At 43.6% G+C, this 18528-nt stretch overlaps 1 protein-coding gene across 3 annotated transcripts in view; it reads right to left on the bottom strand.

The window, feature by feature from the left end:
- Positions 1–211: 211 nt before the first annotated feature.
- The window catches only part of LOC111980855 (protein Shroom1), a 37191-nt gene continuing 18874 nt past the window's right edge, over positions 212–18528 (bottom strand). The window contains exons 1-8 of one of the 3 annotated variants that reach the window (XM_024011880.2): positions 16121–16359; positions 9974–12777; positions 9749–9801; positions 5403–6026; positions 4683–5258; positions 4313–4418; positions 3750–4022; positions 212–2962 (exon numbers count right to left, since the gene is read on the bottom strand). In XM_024011880.2, the coding sequence (XP_023867648.1) occupies positions 2630–2962; positions 3750–4022; positions 4313–4418; positions 4683–5258; positions 5403–6026; positions 9749–9801; positions 9974–12634 (4626 nt within the window). In that variant the 5' untranslated portion in view covers positions 12635–12777; positions 16121–16359 and the 3' untranslated portion in view covers positions 212–2629. Of the gene's footprint in view, positions 2963–3749; positions 4023–4312; positions 4419–4682; positions 5259–5402; positions 6027–9748; positions 9802–9973; positions 12778–16120; positions 16360–18528 lie in introns of those variants that run through there. The other 2 variants (XM_024011879.1, XM_024011881.1) reach the window with 2 other exon arrangements.

Raw genomic sequence — 18528 nt, 5'->3', positions numbered from 1 at the left:
TCACAAACAAACTGGGCAGCATTCCATCAGAGCTGCTAACGAGGCCAGAGGACATGGGGAGATGCCTCCCTTCAACAAGCCGATCCAATCCCACTGGATTAGAGCTCATCAGCTTCTCCGTATAACACATACCATATTAGTGAAGACATTAACAGCTGTCAACATTATGAATCTGTTGTTTCAGAAGAGGTTTCAAGAAGCATAAAATTAGTTAGATGTACCTCAGGCCATTTTTATTCAGAGATAGCAAACGGTTTGGTGGAAGGAGAATGTTTCATTTGTTCACAATATAACAAATGTCATGAACATTTCAAGCAACAAATTAAGAAAACGTTCCACAAGGCAAACAAAACACAACACAGGGAGGTGACTGTGAGTCAGACACAATGAAGACAGCCAGAGGAAATACAAAGGCCCATACTGTCATCCCAAGACTGGGATTGATTGAAAACCAATAAACGTGCCATTCATTGTGAGTATTCTTCCTAATTGGATCTCTTTCCGGATTGCAACACCCTACCCCCACTAAACAAACAATACCTGTTTCAAAACATCAGTCCTGTTGTGGGATATTTATTAACAAAACACTTTTTGACAAATGGGTAAAAATAAGTGATAAGTTACTAACAATAACACATGTTTATATACATAACAGGAAATAGCATGGGTCTGTTGAAAGCAAGAATGTCCTCCTTTCTGTTGGTGGGACGCTGCCTCGGTTTCCAGGGACAGATCTTTCGCATGTCTCAGGAATTCCTTCAGGCCATATAAACAATGAGGCTCTGAGGCAGAGTCCCACTTAACCTTTGTGGCTGTCCTCTATACAAAGGCCAAAACAAACACACATTTGTTTAGCAAACTGAAATGGACATCGCCGTAAATCTCCAGAGAAATGTGTAGAGTGAGAGAGCTGAGCAGTGTACATTAGAATATTTTGTGGAAATGTATATTGCTTGTGTTCTCTCTAATTATTTCATAAAATAATCAATTTTGCCGATGAACAGTACATAGAATTTTTTTTCCTTTCAGTTCTGCAACCGTCAACTCCTGAGGAAGTCCTCAAACAGAAGATCCACACATGGGTGAACGTTATACAGTACATGAGCACATGTATGAGAGCAATAATAAAATATTCATCTGTGAATTAATAGGATTGGGAAAACAAACAAGGACCAAAGAACACAAAGCAAACACACGGTACTGTTAATTAAACAGGAAAAGGTTTCTCTCACCCTAATCCCCTCACAATGAACACATACAGTATCAATCAGAGGGAAGCAGTGATGTAAGTAAGCTCTGCTGGATCATCATTTAGCACAGGATCATAACAACTCTGTGGTTTCACTTGGTCAAATATTCAAACAATATTGATCATAGCAAAACAGAAATCAGCATCACAAAAGGACCAAAGAACACAAAGCAAACATTATTATGCATTCATTATTTTTTTACATTATTATGCAAAACAAAAGGTCGAAAATTAAGATTTGTGGTTGTGCATTTCCACATAAGTCAAAACAAATAAATAGGCATGCCTCATGAAGGCTTTTCCTGGGGAATGTTGACATTGAAGGCCACCACAAGGATTCCATTAAAACTATTACTAGAGCGAGAATAGATTCACTGCTTCCAGAGTACTGTGAGAGAGCATAATAAAACGTCTAGTGGAAGGAGGTAAAGGAAAGAGTTAAGTTCTTGAACATTACATTTTTTTTAATCATTTCAAGTAAGCGTAGTTTGTCAGATACAAAGGATGTTTCAATTTTTTTCATCTGGAATGGAAATGCTTAATATTTTTTTAAGAGGTTCACCTCTTTGGTGGAACTTTGTCAGCATGAAACCATAAGACATAACATCTGTAGCCTAAATTGCAGTGGGTTATATTGTACATAATTGGCATTGTTGAATGTCATACATACCACCAGTGGAGGCTGCTGAGGGGAAGACGGCTCATAATAATGGCTGAAATGGCGCGAATGGAATGGCATCAAACACATGGAAACCACTCCAACCATTACCACGAGCCTGTTCTCCCAAATTAAGGTGCCACCAACTTCCTAAACTTCCTATATAAATCAGTTGAATAAACAACATTGGATGGAGTAAGGCTTAGCTTTTGAACTTAGTGTTTTCAAAAGAAAACAGAAATGTGCAGTTACATATCAAAGTGCTTTTTTCATTCACCTTTTTGGTTTTCATCTATAGTGCCTTCATTTTAAATGCATAAAAAACAAAAAACATAAGGAGATTAAATCTACCACCTACTTTGACTGAGATATACAGTATTTTAGCAACCTTATCAGGCTATCCTCACTCACCAGGCTTCAGACAGACACATACAGTACAGTATGATTGATCAGCAAGACTACTTCCAGGCCAGAATACAATCTTAAAGCTTATATTGTTTTTCAAAGTCACAGGCGGAGGTGAAAAGGACATAAAAGTATAGTGATAATATACTGAACATTCCACACTGTAGTCCTAACTTCTACACCCCTCTAAAGGCACACAGATATTCCTTATACATACATATGGACAGATGGAGTCTGAGGGACTCCTTTTTTCTTTACAGACATCCATGTAATTTTGCTGGCTGGTGACAGCCCAGGATGGATGAAGCAGAGGCGATTCAGGGCTCTATAAGCCCAGAGAGTTGATGGACAGCTGGGGGAGATGAGAGACTAGGATGGGGGCCTGATGATAGTCCCCAGGTAGGGAGGGTGTTGAGCAGGGACTCCAGCTGCTCTTCCCCCAGACGCTGCCTCTCGTCCAGGTCCTTCATCCTGATGAGGAGCGAGGCCTTGGTCTGGACGAAGTGCTGGTAGTCCTGTAGGTGCTCGGCCATCAGGCAGCGAGACAGGAAGTTAGACACCATCCTCTCCCGTCTGTCCAGGTTGTCCTTCAGGTCTTTGGCGTCCTCCCACTGCTTGCACAGCAGACGGTGACGGTTGTCCAGAGAATCCTGCCAAGGGATTAAAAAAGGTTGGATTAAATTAATTACGACGTTTCATCAATTACGTTTCATCATTATCCAATGTGTACTAGTAGTGTTTATGGAAAGGCCTTTTGTGGTCAGCTGTTATGGAGAAACTGCCAGTCAAGTAAGCTCATGTTGCAGTTTCACAGTAAAGTGATGCAGTGTTTCTTTTTGTCAACAGAGGGCAGGACAGATTGAAATTTGCATCGAAACTGGTTTGGAGTTTCGGTGACTCATTGTAAATACCAGCACTGCTGATAGAGGCTGAAAACACAAGCCACTAAAACACGCTCAATACAAAGAGCAGTCAATGTGAAATTTATAGAAATATTTAAACTATGAGCCCATTGAATACAAATATGAAGATCCAGGGAAACAATAAAACATCAGAATTTAGCATGGGCACTTAAGCAAATTTGAAGCACACAAAACTAGAACATTTAACAAGAAACTACTGTGGAGATAATCAGAGGGGAATCACATGACATCAGGTGATATACGCTGCAGTCTAATCATAACATCTTATTAGGAATTGACTGAAAAGTACATATCCAGCTGAGAAACACTGTCAACATGTTCATTACAAAACCTAACAAAGGCAATCAATCAAATAAACAACATCAACAATCCCTCTTAATTTCTCACAATTGCTCAGGTAAGGTGCTTTTTTCAACCAGCATGTTCGCACGTTGCACGTTTGATCCCAAGTAAACATCAGGCCTATGAGTGGTTGAAAGCATGATCGCATCACTACAGTTTCAGTCTCTCTCACCTTCTCCTCTTCGTCTGTGTGCTGGTCCACGGTACTCAGGGCGTTCTGCACGCGGGCCAGCCGAGAGGACAGACACAGCAGCAGGCTGACCACGCGCTCCAGGTCTCCGATGAACAGGCCGTAGCGCTCCAGCTCCACGGGCGTACATCGCTCCCGAACCAGGGCCTCCACGGCCTCGCCCCGCACCCCATTCTCACGCACCTCCACCTGCAGGGCACCACAGGGCTCCTCCAGGGCCCGCAGGCGCTCCTCAATACACGCCACCAGCAGCCTCTGTAGGAAGGGGAGGGATATTGGTGAGTTTGAGAGAGAACATTATACATGACCTTGTGCTTTTGGGCTCTTTATGGTCAGCTCAAAACAAACAGGAGATAAGATAAGAGTCTGACAGTTTATCTGGCATCTCAATAATCAGGGCAGACTTCATCAGGTGATGCCAAACCTACTTAGTTAAACTGCATCCAGATGATATTGAGATGACATCATCAACTGGCAGAGATAAAGTAAATCCACTTCTATTACAACCAAAAAAACATAATGCATAGCTGAAAAGCAATAATGACCTTCTTTTCCATGACATCCGCCTTGCTCAGTGGCTCTGGTTGGGGTTGGATTTGATCAGCATCAGGAGATGTGGGAGGTGCTTCAGCGTCATCCACCGTTTCAGAGCTTCAGGAGGAGAGAGTGGAAAAAGACACACGCATGATACGGATGATAGTGATGCATATGGATGAGATTGACCTTGGAAAGATGATCATCGGTCTTTAGCCATGAGATGGTCTTTTACACGTGTCTCTCAATCTAACTGCAATTCGGAAGCAGATATCTAGGCGCGTTGACCTACCAGCAGGTAACATGGCGCCTGCTGATCGAGGGTCTGGCCATCAGACACCTGAACCGGTACAGTATAATGTGTCTAATAATGAGAGTCACCTGTCTGCAGCGTCACTCTGCTCCTGCTTCTTCTTGTAGTGCTCCTCCATCAGCAGAGTGTCCTCCGGCAGTAGATGCTCCATTAGCATCAGCGCCGTCTTACGATTGGTCAACGGGTGCAGCACCCGAGCCAGCGATTGGTCCGCTGTGACCACCTCCTCCACCAGCTCCTCCCACTTTGTGGTTGGTGTCTTTTCTGGGCTCTCTGTCTCGCCTGCTGGGGTCTCCCCCTCCACCGCATCGGTTTCCTTTTCTTCCTCTGGTTGCTCGCCCTCCCCACTCTGGGAAGTGTCAGTGTCAGGGACTGGTGTGGTGGAGGAAATTGTAAGGGGCTCGAAAGCTGCCGGAGCAGGGGCTAGATTTGGAGTTTCTCCCTCGGCCAGATTATCAGAAAGTGCTGGGTCCTCGCCCTTGTCTTTTCTCCCTGGTTCAGGTGGTATGGTCCACAGAGTGGGGTCTGTGGTGACTCCACAGCTCAGGGAGACTTCCTGAGGGGACTTGGTACTCACACTGGGCTCGTCCACTGACTGCTCTCTCACCACAGAGTGGTGTAAAGGACGGGCGGTCTTCACTCTGCTGGAATGAGAAAGACATTCGAAAATGGAATTATTCAAATAATATCAACAGTGATAAATAGCCATTTATACAGTAACATTGATTTAAATGATGAGAATGTCGAATGCGGAGTGAGGGTCACTTTATCATTATATGGTCACCTACCTGGAGCCAGCTCCAGTGCCCCTCTCGCTAGTGCCCCTGGGATTGATGGGTATGGAGGGAGAAGTTGAGATAGACTTGACTGCTCTCTCACTAGACTCCTGACCGCTATGGGACGGTGGGAGTGGGACGTCGCAGGAGAGCACAGTGGTCTCGATCTCATCTTTAACGAGGGGGCCAAAGTCATATGATCTGGGGGAGCCATCTGAGCGAGTCCTGATCCGAGACGAGGCTCTCCATGCCGGGGAGACAGACTCACTAGACTCCCTGGTGCTTTTAGTCATCTCCTCTTTGTCTTCCTCACTGCCCAGCTGTGGTGCAGATTCCTGCTTGAAGAGGTGCTTCCTCTTGGTCTGCCTCTGGGCTTTCTCCTGGCCCTCACTGAAGAATGAGACGATCCTCTTCTCCTGGCCTGGTCCTGGGCCCATCTGCCTACTGCAGAGCTGGTCCAGCTGCTCAGAGCTCTTATTGAGGACCGGGGGGTGGCTGACCTGGGACATACCCAGCTCCTCCATGGACTTCCCCCGCTGGGCCACCACCCGGACCCGCTGACCCTCAGGGACCGACATGGCCTGGCCTCTCCTCATTACCACCGTCTCCTCATCTACTGGCCTCTGAGTCTGAGCACTGAAAAATAACACAGAGATTGTGATGATGTTCAGATGCTTTGGAGACTGACGTGCCAGATTCCTCTCAGATATTGTATGTTCTTATCTTACCCTAATCATAGCTTATTAAAAAACACTAGTTTCGAAAAAGACTCCCTGAATATAGTTGTAATGTAGGTTTAATGTTTCTATCTTGATGTTATGTCTTTTTACTTCTCAGAATGGAATGTTGGCATGGTATACAGTGCCTTCAGAAAGTATTCATACCCCTTGACTTATTCCACAATATGTTGTGTTACAGCCTGAATTCAAAATAGTTTTCCCTCACCTATCTACACACAATACCCCATAATAACAAAGTGAAAACATGTTTTTAGATTTTTTTTATTTTTTATTTATTTTTTAAATTAAATACTGAAAGATCTAATTTACATACAGTGCCTTCGGAAAGTATTCAGACCACTTGACTTTTTCCACATTTTGATACGTTACAACCATATTCTAAAATGGATTAAATAAAAATCCTCAGCAATCTACACACAGTACCCCATAATGAAAAAGCAAAAACAGGTTATTAGAATCTTCTGCAAATGTATTAAAAATAAAAAACAGAAATACCTTATTTACATAAATATTCAGACCCTTTGCTATAAGACACAAAATTAAGGTCAGATGCATCCTGTTTCCATTGATCATCCTTGAGATGTTTCTACAACTTGATTGGAGTCCACCTGTGGTAAATTCAATTGATTGGACATGATTTGGAAAGGCACACATCTGTCTATATAAGGTCCCACAGTTGACAGCGCATGTCAGAGCAAAAACCAAGCCATAAGGTCGAAGGAATTGTCCGTAGAGCTCCGAGACAGGATTGTGTCATGGCACAACAACAGAAAATTGTGCAAAGCTTTCATCAAGGCAAAGGGTGGCTACTTTGAAGAATATAAAATATATTTTGATTTGTTGAACACTTTTTTGGTTACTACATGATTCCATATGTGTTATTTCATAGTTGTGATGTCTTCACTATTATTCTACAATGTAGAAAATAGTAAAAATAAAGAAAAACCCTGAAATGAGTAGGTGTGTCCAAACTTTTGATTGGTACTGTATGTAAAATGTGATATTTATTTGTATTATTTTATTTTTAATACATTTGCAAAGATTTCAAAAAAACTGTTTTTGCTTTGTCATTATGGGGTATTGTGTGTATATTGATGAGGGGGAAAAAATTATTTAATAGATTTTAGAATAAGGCTGTTACTTAATAATATGTGGAAAAAGTCAAGGGGTCTGAATACTTTCCCCGAAGGCACTGTAAGTATTTATACCCCTGAGTTAATACATGTTAGAATCACCTTTGGCAGCAGTTTACAGCTGTGTAACTTTCAGGGTAAGTATCTATGACCTTTGCACACCTGGATTGTACAATATTTGCACAATATTATTTTTTTAATTCTTCAAGTTCTGTTAAGTTGATTGTTGATCATTGTTAGACAGCCATTTTCAAATCTTGCCATAGATTTTCAAAACTAACTAGGCCACTCAGGAACATTCAATGCCGTCTTTGTAAGCAAATCCAGTGTATATTTGGTCTTGTGTTTTAGGTTATTGTTCTGCTGAAAGGTGAATTTGTCTCCCAGTGTCTGTTGGAAGGCAGACTGAACCAGGTGGTTAGCTCTATTCAGTTTCTTTTTATGCTAAAAAACACCCTAGTCCTTGCCAATGACAAACATACCCATAACATGATGCAGCCACCACCACGCTTGAAAATATGAATGGTAAATATGAGTGGTACTTAGTGACGTGTTGGATTTGCCCAAAACATAACACTTTCTATTTAGGACAAAGTTAATTTCTTTGCAGTTCTACTTTAGTGCCTTATTGCAAACAGGATGCATGTTTTGGAATATGTTTTAATCTGTACAGGCTTTCTTTTCACTCTATCACTTAGGTTAGTATTGTGGAGTAACTACAATGTTGTTGATGCATCCTCGGCAACTGAGTTAGGAAGAACGCCTGCATCTTTGTAGTGGCTGGGTACACCATCCAAAGTGTAATTAATAACTTCACCATGCTCAAATGGATATTCAATGTCTGTTTTTTACCCATCTACCAATAAGTGCCCTTCTTTGCGAGGCATTGGAAAACCTCCCTGGTCTTTGTGGTTGAATTTGTGTATGAAATGCACTGCTCAACTGATGGACCTTACAGATAATTGTATGTGTGGGGTACAGATATGAGGTAGTCATCCATGCAACTTATTATATGACTTGAACTTACACTACATGGCCAAAAGTTTGTGGACATTCCAAAATCATGGGCATTAATATGGAGTTGGTCCTCCCTTTGCGGCTATAACATCCTCCACTCTTCTGGGAAAGCTTTCCATTCAGCCACAAGAGCATTAGTCAGGTCGGGCACTGATGTTGGGTATTTAGGCCTGGCTCGCAGTCGGCGTTCCAATTCATTCCAAAGGTGTTCGATGGGGATGAGGTCAAGGCTCTGTGCAGGCCAGTAAAGTTATTCCACACTGAGCTCGACAAACCATTTCTGTATGGACCTCACTTTGAGCACGGGGGCATTGTCATGCTGAAACAGGAAATGGCCTTCCACCAAACTGTTGCCACAAAGTTGGAAGCACAGATCGTCTAGAATGTCATTGTATACCGCAGCGTTAAGATTTCCCTTCACTGGAACTAAGGGGCCCAGCCCGAACCACGAAAAACAGCCCCAGACCAATATTCCTCATCACCAATCTTTACAGTTGGCACTATGCATTCGGGCAGGTAGCGTTCTCCTGGAATCCGCCAAACCCAGATTGGTGAAGCATGATTCATCAATCTAGAGAGCGTGTTTCCACTGCTCCAAAGTCCAATGGCGGCGAGCTTTACTCCACTCCAACTGGCGCTTGGCATTGCACATGGTGATCTTAGGCTTGTGTGCGGCTGCTCGGCCATGGAAACCAATTTCATGGAGCTCCAGACAAACAGTTTTTCTGCTGACGTTGCTTCCAGATGCAGTTTGGAACTCTGTAGTGAGTGTTGCAACCGAGGACAGACGATTTTTATGCGCTACAGCACTTGGCGCTCCCGTTCTGTGAACTTCTGTGGCCTAACACTTCGCGGCTGAGCCGTTCTTGCTCCTAGACGTTTCCACTTCACAATAACAGCACTTACAGTTGACCGGGGCAGCTCTAGCAGGGCAGAAATTTGACAAACTGACTTGTTGGAAAGGTGGTATCCTATGACAGTGCCACGTTGAAAGTCACTGAGCTCTTCAGTATGGGCCATTCTACTGCCAATGTTTGTCTATGGAGATTGCGGGTGTGGCTGAAAAAGCTGAATCCACTCATTTTAAAGGGGTGTCCACATTGTATTTAGGCTTGCCATAACAAAGGGGTTGAATACTTATTGACTCAAGACATTTCAGCTTTTCATTTTTAATTCATTTGTAAACATTTCTAAAAACAATTCCACTTCGACATTATGGGGTATTGTGCGTAGGCCAGTGAAACACAATATCTCAATTGAATCAATTTTCAATTCAGGCTGTAACAACAAAATGTGGAAAAAGTCAAGGGGTGTGAATACTTTCTGAAGGCTCTGTGTGTGTTTTCCCTTCCAGTGCCGCAGTAAATCAAGTTTGAGCAAGCATCCGTGCACAACACACATGGTTTACAGTAAATATTACAAGCACAGATACTCCCACTTTCCCAATAAACGAGTGAGGGCAACATACCTGGAAGTGTCCATAATATTAACTGGTGAGGTATCATTCATGTAGTTGTGACCCTGTAGCCAAACACATACCAATAATCAACATTAATAACACCCTTTGAACATGTATTGTGGTACATTCAGAAAAGTGACATGGGCCTCCATGAAATTCTATGAAATTCTACAAATACCATTAAAGCCTGGTGAGTGAGGCTAGTGTTCTGATGATGATGATGATGAGGCTTACCTGAAATGCGTGGGGCGTTGAGGTGGAACGATTTCTGAAGAACTCAGGTGGTTCAGGCTGGTCCAGAAGACTTTCCACAGAGGCAGACTTCCCCTGAGAGGGGCTGGGTGACTCTCTCCAGCTGGCCTGTTGGGAATAACCTCGGGCCTGGGTGGAGCTGGAGCTGAACTGTGAGTACCTTATCGAGCTGGTTATCGAGGTTGAGTCCAGGATGCGGCCAGCTGAGTGGGGCCTGTGCAGCTTCTTCTTGGGGCCTTCCTTATTCCCAGACTGAGGCCTGGGATCCCAGTCAGAAGGCTTCCCAGCCGTGGAGTGCCTCTGGCTGGGGACTTGAGAGGCTTGAGGGGTGGGCTGCTGGGACTCAGCCACCTTGTGTCCCGTTTTGCGCTCCATGTAGGCGACCAGGGCATTGTGCTGGAGGTGCTTCAGGGATGTCTTGGAGAGGCTGGAGGCAGACATGGCCCTGCCTCTGGTTTCAAACATCTTTCTCCTAGCTGCCACCAGGCCCTGTTCTCCCTGCTCCCCCTCCTCGCTTGAGAGCACTAGCAGGCCTCCTTCACTTTCGTTGCCCAGGGAACGGCAGGCTGCGTGGTGGGAGGGTGTGTCACCCAGCTGGTTCAGATTCTCCGGCTCAGAGTAGCACAGCTTCTTCTGCTCTGGAGTCAGGCGCTTCCTTCCCCTGATTCGAGCCACCTGCGGCTGGGCAACATTCGCTGGTCTCCCGTTTTCCTTTTCACTGTCCTTCACCACCACGCTCTCTTTCACTTTCTCAACCTCCTTCACCGTTTCCTTTATGTTCTCCTCATCTGTCCCCTCAGAATGTGTTGGGGAGGGGGTGAGTGTGTCTGTTGAGGTCTCAGAGTCCTGTGAATAGGAGACAGTGTGAAGTACTGTGGGCCTGAGCTCAGGCCTCTGCCTCACTCTGTGGGGCCAGGACAGCTGCAGGTCCCTCCTCTTAAAGGAGGTCTCCCTGAGCACCTTAGACTGGGCGTCCTTCAGTTTCTCCTTGTAGTACTTCTTGAAGGAGTCATCCAGTGTTCCGGTGTTGCAGGGGTGGGAGGTAGCCTCCACTCTCTCTTCCTCGGATGTTTCACCCTGTGGTGTCATATCACTACAGCTAATGGGGGTTGTGTTCAGGCCTGCATCTTTACCTTTCACACTGACCTCAATGTCCTTTTTGGGCTTGTGCAAACTCAGCGCCGCCCTGTTGGCTCCAGTGAGGTGGTACAGAAGCGGGGTGGTTTCCTTGTTGATCTTTTCGCTGGCAACGTCTCCTAATGGCTGCCTCCTCCCTCTCTTGACCTGTTTGTCTCTCTTGTGGTGATTGGCCTGCTCCATGCTGATTGGAGGAGGGACTACCAGGTTGTGGAAGTTTGATAATGGAGGACAGTTCTCCTCTGGGCCACAGTAGAAGATGTGGTGGTTGGGGCTGTGATGCCTGCCGATCACTCTGCTCTGTACCTTGTGACTTTTCTCTAAGGCATCAAAACTGCGCGAGCCCTGGTTTGAAATGTGAGAGGGGCTGTATGAAATTCTACTCTGAATCAGTTTCTCCTCATCTTGACTCATGGTGTAAAACTCCCTGTCGTTGGTTGTTGCGGTGTCATGGGTGCTGTGGTGCATCTGTTGGGTGTTCCTGAACATGTTGTCCATGGTGTTGTGTGAACTCTCCATCTCCACCAGCCTGTGGGTCTCCACTGGCGCTGGCACAGGGCTCTCACTGCCCACCTCTGGCACACACAGAGAGCCATGCTTCAGACTGGACTTACAAACACCTGTAACGAAGTAGAACTGGCCCTTGTGCTGGATGCTGCTGTTGACCATGTTCTGTGCCACATGCCAGGGACTGATGGACTGCTGCTGCTCCGGCATGAGGGAGCCGTGGGCCAAGTGTGCCCTCTTGCGCTGACCCTCCAAGTGCCCGCCATCGCCGCTACCGGACTGCTGTTTGGGGTGCTCAGGCTCACTCGTGCGAGGGGGTGATCCGCTTAAGATGTTTGCTGACTTTTGTTGCTCAGTGTTATTAACTGTGTGGTCAGGGTCGACTGGGTCCCTGTGATAGGGCTGTGAGGCCCGGCGGCCATAGACTAGGTCAGGCTTGAGACAGGCAGCATCAGAATTATTTGTCTGGGGCCGTGGAGGTGGCCTGTCTGCCAGCTGGCCTTCGGGGCCGTGCTGTGCCCTGCAGTTCTCCAAGTTCCTGGTGGCTATGAAGCTGTCCAGGCGGGCGGGGGGTGGAGGCGGCAGGAGAGGTGGGGGCGGTAGCGTTTCCTGATTCTGATTACAATACTGTGAAGCACTCGGGCAGCCATCGTTGTGGCGGTACTGGTTTGAGATGGCCTCCACCGAGCGGTAGAGCTGATCCATGCTCTTGGCGTCAGAGTCGAGGACGTTGGGGTGGTAGATGGCCTTCACATACTTCAGGTCTGTGTAGTGCAGGCTGTGGTGCTGGAGGTCGTCTGAAAGGAGGGGGGACGGATATTCTGGGGCACTGGAGCCCCCAGAGAAGGAGCTGTAGGCCGAGTCGCCCTTGCCGTGATGGTGGGTGATCTGGTCGATGCTGCTGGTGGACTTGGCTGGGGAGAGCCGACTCAATGGTAGGCTCAGAGGGTGCAGGTCCAGGTTGCTCATTCTCTCAAAGTGGAAATTATAGGAATCCATTTGGCATTGGAAACTGAAGCGTGGACCCAGGTGAAATGGGAGTGATACGGACACATTTAGCTTAATCTTTCACTTCTGAGAATTCAGGTCATTTTCTGCCTTCTTTTCTACACTTCTTCAGTAGTCTGCTTTTTCAATAACCCCTAAAAAAAAACAGAAAAGAAAAAATAAACACATTGGTTATCTTAATAGAGATAAAATGTCATTTATCATGCTCCATTTCCTCCTCCTAGAGCTGGGAGTCAAAAATCCAACCTAAATAAGCTGTAGCTTTTTCCTGCCAATGAAAACTTATAGGAAATAGAGCATGCACCACATGCTGCTTTCTCAGCGAGTATAGCTGACTGCGTTGACTATTAATACTATGTTTGTGTTAGATTGTCATCATGGCATGTCTACTTGGACAACAACACTCAACACCGACCTACTAGATCAAAGGTACAGCCACGGAACCTTTCAGCTAAATACAATTAAGAAATTCTCAGAGAATTCTAACAACTATTTCTCAGCTAAATCGATTTTTGGAATTTCTGACATCTGCAATGCTGCATGACCTCTCTTGTTAGTGAGAGGTGGAAATCTAAGTTCCACGCCTGACAAAAATGTGTCCATTCCAAGTGCTAATGTACACCGTAGCACTGGGGGTGGGGGGGGGTTATCTGTAATAATATAAATGTGATTTCACCGTTCACTCCATTGATCTGGAATTTCTCACGAGAAAGACGTGCCCACTGGTCCACTGTCAGGAGGAGGGCATTTCCATGTAAAAGGACCCATGAGCACCAAAATGTGAAGTTCATAGGAGCATTGGTTATCAAATTGGGTGTCAAATAAAAGTTATGAGTCCATGTGTTTGATAAATTAAGGCATATATACATTTTTGAATCGTTTTCCATCCTAAAAATGTAATAAGCAAAGGCTTTGATTTATTGTCAGACAGATATAAAATCTGTCTTATAAAACATTTATCAGAAAAAGTCTTTAAAAAAGGTATTACAGAAGATATACATGAAAACACAATAATAATTTAGAAAGACCCCTGACAACTAATATCAACTTATATTTAGTTTAGGATATTTTTTTTCTGCATTCTGTAAGTTTAAGAAACATTGACTTGAAATACTGTTACCAAAAACCCACATAAATTAGAAAATGTCTTAAAGATATCTCCCTCATGAGGAGGGAGGATAATGAAAGTTCACAGAAGTAACAAGTAAAGGTAGACCTACCAATTAGTTAGTGTTTTTACTAATATCAATTTTGTTTAGGAATTATTAAGTGATTCAAACTCTAAATGATGTTACCAAATCGGTGACAGAATTTCAGAAAAATCTGTCAGAGAATTTCTGCAACTTAATTGGCTACAATGGGAAATCATAGTAGTTACAAACCACAGTTGGGTCACATGCTACATTTCTCCCTTCCACTGGCATAGTGCACAAAACTTGAGAGAAATAAGCTTTTTGTGCGTATGGAACATTTCTGGGATCTTTAATTTCAGCTTATGAAACATGGGACCACTTTACATGTTGCGTTTATTTTTTGGTTCGGTATACATTCAAACGCAAGGTGTCATGTTATAGCTGACACCCCATTCTTTCTGCAGACGTCTTTGACTCTTAATTCGGCATACAATTTAAGTGAAAAATCGGAGTCTTAACGCAATTCTGTTACTGTAGAATTGTCCATGACTTCAACTATTAAGGTCTCTAATGGCACTAAGGCCTGAGTTAGGAGGGCTCAGCCTCAGAGGAGAATAGGCCTTTTCTTGGCTAATCACGGAAATGGAGGGCTGGGAATTTAAATATCAGCAATTAAGCACAAGAGGCTAACAAAAGAACAGTTCTACTGCTTTTTTGCAATGCAAAGATATTGACTGCATATTTTTTCCTAAAGCAAATGTTCTTCACAGGAAAACAAAATGTATTTCAAATATAATTGTGTAAAATGTGTAAAAAGTATCCAATACAACATTTGGAACAACATGTATGAAGTTTAATGGAAAGCCTACATACAGCATGGAACACCTGTTAGAGGTGCCTGTGGAACCAGACCCCTTAATTAGAACCTTGAGGTGCACGTTGCACCTCTCCAAAAATGCCCGGAATTCCATATACATTTTGTAGACATATTTGAGGATTAGTCATGTGATAACTTTTTTTTAGGGATTATCCACCACTGGAACACTGCATGTAGCACTGTGTGTTGGCTTAACTCATCAGGAAACCAACCAAGCACACACTCTGAACGTGTTTGAATGACTTGGCAAATAGTATGTTTCATTTAGGTCTAATCTAAGGTTTTAAACACCAAACACCACAATTGGTTAGGCGCCCGTAAAACGGCTGCCATTTCTTCCGGCGCCATCTTAATCCAACGTTATATCATATGTTGGGTGTTTGTTAAAGAAAAGCTTTAAAAGGTAAATATTGTGGTTTATATGTCATGGTTCAATATCTCAGTGATAAAACCAAGGGCTTTCCCCCCCCCCATTTTGTAGTAGCCGGAAGTAATGAGTTCCAAAGAACTTTGAATCGTCATCTTCAATAACGACTTGAATTAATAATTTCCTGCTGACCTTGTTTGTAACGGAAGAGGGAGTCTGATTTATCTAGGTTTAGAGTACAGTGAAACTTGTCTTTCTGACAAAATTGGTGTTTACAATACAGTTTTACCCAACATCAAAATACTGATACAAAGTCCACCAACAGGAAGCTGTAATGGTGGGTGATAGTAGATTTTAAGAAGAAAGCTGAACGCAGGCCTCTGGTGATTAATTTTCCTCCAGGAGGTGCATACCTGTCACGCATACACACAGATCAGTGTAGCCAACACAAAGACAAGCCAATGAGCTCCACAGTCCTCGATGCCGAACAGGTTTCACTCTCTCACGGGCCAACACAGACATACACAAACATATTGGTCAAACACCAACCATTTAAGATGGCTGAGGTAGCTCTGTTCCAAGCCACATTGTACCAGAAACTACAGTGACCATTCAACAACCAACTGTTATAGATCTCCCCCTTGTCCCCTGGTTTGCAGCTGATGAAAATATGAAAACCCCCAGCTACCATGCACACTGACGTCCCAGGTCTAGTTAGTGATGTTAAGTTAGTGTCTAGTTAGTGATTTGTTTTCATGTGTTGTAGAGGTACACCTGATTCTCCATGTGCAGCGGCTGCCAGGCTTCTATCATTGAACTGCTAGCTAGAGCACACTAACAGGGGAACTACAGGGGAGCGCTCATTTGGAAGTGATGGGGAGGCCAGTTAGTGGCAACATGTACAGAGAGAACAGAGAGAGAAAATCCCAGACAAATACACTCACACCATTACTACAGCAAACTACACCAGAAAACTGAACTAGTTGGCTGGATAAACCATCACATAGGCTACTATTAAAGTCAAATCAACTCATACCAACAGGCCTAAGTAGAATACATTTTTAAGAGTACCACAAGGAAACTTGTAAGCAGCAACTTACCAAATCCTTTGACAAAGTTGTTGGTATGAGAGCTCACAGTTTTGATTCCACATGAAATAATGAAGAAGAAAAAAACAACTAACTATTTCTAAGTTAGCACTTGACTTTTAGATACAATTCAGATAGCTTTAGTAGTAATCTACTGGTGAATCTATTGGTGAAAGAAGGACCAAAACAAGTTACCAGGAGGAAATGTAAAGTTCCAGTGAGTCCTTCTCCCCCAAGACCAAGACGAGAGGCGGCTATTGCATGCCTGTGACGTCCGTCCGCCTAGCTGATGAACAATGAGCACCGCAGATAGTTAGTGCCGTAAAAAAAAAAGAGAAGGAAAAAAAAGGGCCTCGCATTCCTGGCTGGCTTCAAAGAAAGACAGTGCCCGGGCACCATTCATTCCCAGGGTCCTCGGCACATGGAGAGCAGCCAAGCAGCAGGGGTGGGTGCCGCTCTCAACCCTAAACACTCACAAAGACGGACAAGCCAGGGACCCCACCTTTTCCCTCCTCGCCCCTCTACTGCAGGCCCCAACTACCCAAACATTGGTCTTCATTTCCAAAACCTTGGGCCAAGAAGGTAGTTGTGTCTCACTTGTTTCAGTGCAGGACATTCCATTTTACTCCAATCTCATTATGTTGACTTCTTTAAAAAAACAGACTAAGGTCATGGAGATGTTATGACATTTCACAACAAAGGCATTATGTTTGATTGGCTTAAGGCATAGTGCCTGAGGGCATTTCCATGTAAAAGAACCCATGAGCACCAAAGTGAAGTTCATAGGAGCATGTCAAATTGGGTGTCAAATGAAAGCTAAGAGTCTAGATGTTTGGGAAATGAAAGCATTGATACATTTTTCAACCATTTTCCATCTAAAAAAAAATGTAAGGCTTTGATTTCTGAATAAATGGATGGTAAAGGGGTCTTGGAAAACCTCTACCAGAAAAAGTTTTGAAATATATCAGAAATACATCAAAACACAATAATGTTGGACGTAAAGACCCCTGCCAACTAATATCAACACATATTTTGGGAGGGAGAAAATGTTTACCTTCTGTAAGTTTAAGAAATATTGCCTTGTGCCATCAAATTCTGTTACCAAAAACACACATATCTTTAAGATATTTTCTAATTTCTCTCCCTCGTGAGGGAGGATAATGAAAGTTAGTTATAGTGATTTTACTGATATCACATTTTATGAATTATTAAGTGATTAAAATGTGTAAATCCATTACCAATTTGGTAATGGAATTACCAATTTGGTAATGGAATTACCAAAGCATCCGTAACAGAATGACTGTTGGCTACAATGGGAAATCATAGTAGTCACAAACCACAGTTGGGTCATCTGTTACTGTCCTTCCTTCCACTGGCATACTGTTATGTTCAGCTGGCCTTGATGTTGATGTTAACGTCCACAGACGGACCGGACCAAATCTGAACATATCATAGACATATGTTCCACAAGTTTGTATAGTACAGAACAGCAAGTGGCACAGTAGAGTACAGTAAAATACAGTACAGTGAGTACAGTTCATACATTACAATACAGTACAATAAAGAAAGGTAAAGTATAACACAGTACAGTATATTGTACTGTATTGTACTGTATTGTACTTGACTGTACTTTACTCTACTGCATTGAACTCTACTGTGCTCTGATGTGGTGCGCTGTGAGGTCCAAACTTGTGAAACATGAGAATGACATTCAGATCCACTTACTGTGGTTCAATAACCAAATAGATTTTTCAAACTCAAGGAGTCATGTCATTGTTGACACCCCATTCTTTCATTAGAAATCTTTGAATCTTAATTCGGCGCAGATATTTAACAGAGTTTTTGGAAAACGTCATAAAAACCCGAGCGAGATTTTACCGGAATTCCGTTACCAAAGTTTGCATCTGCACGGTTCTTTCACTAAATTAGTTTGTGTAAAATCTTTTTGTTTGGCATACATTTGAAAGTAAACATTTTTTTTTGTTTTTGTCAAAGAATAATTCTGTTACCATGGAATTGCCCCTGACTGGAATTGCCCCTGACTACTAGGCCTGTTTCACCTGTAGTGGTGTTTTCCTGTAAGATACAGTATAGACCTGTATTTCCCTGATGATCACTTGGCCATTGTGCTTTATGTTATGGTCTGGTTCATGCTGGAAGCGTCTGGTCTGAGGTGTTATGTGCTCTGTTGTTATTGTCAAATCTTTGACCTGCTGCCATTCCCACCTGCCAGCCCACTGAATGAGTCACAAAGGCTTAGAGATGGGCAAGCAACACAGGAGAGAAGGGCTATTCTTAACACCACTTGGACACTCCCCACTGAGCCACAGTGCTGAATCCAACATCTACATGTTGTTTTTGTATATTTGTGCACATGACTAATTGTATTGACTATTGACACCCACACAAAATGGACAAGT

Source organism: Salvelinus sp. IW2-2015, linkage group LG20 (assembly GCF_002910315.2).
Source record: "Salvelinus sp. IW2-2015 linkage group LG20, ASM291031v2, whole genome shotgun sequence".
In the NCBI taxonomy this organism is placed as follows: domain Eukaryota; kingdom Metazoa; phylum Chordata; class Actinopteri; order Salmoniformes; family Salmonidae; genus Salvelinus; species Salvelinus sp. IW2-2015.
The sequence above is the reverse complement of the archived record's forward strand: the minus strand, read 5'-3'. Positions and strand labels throughout refer to the sequence as shown.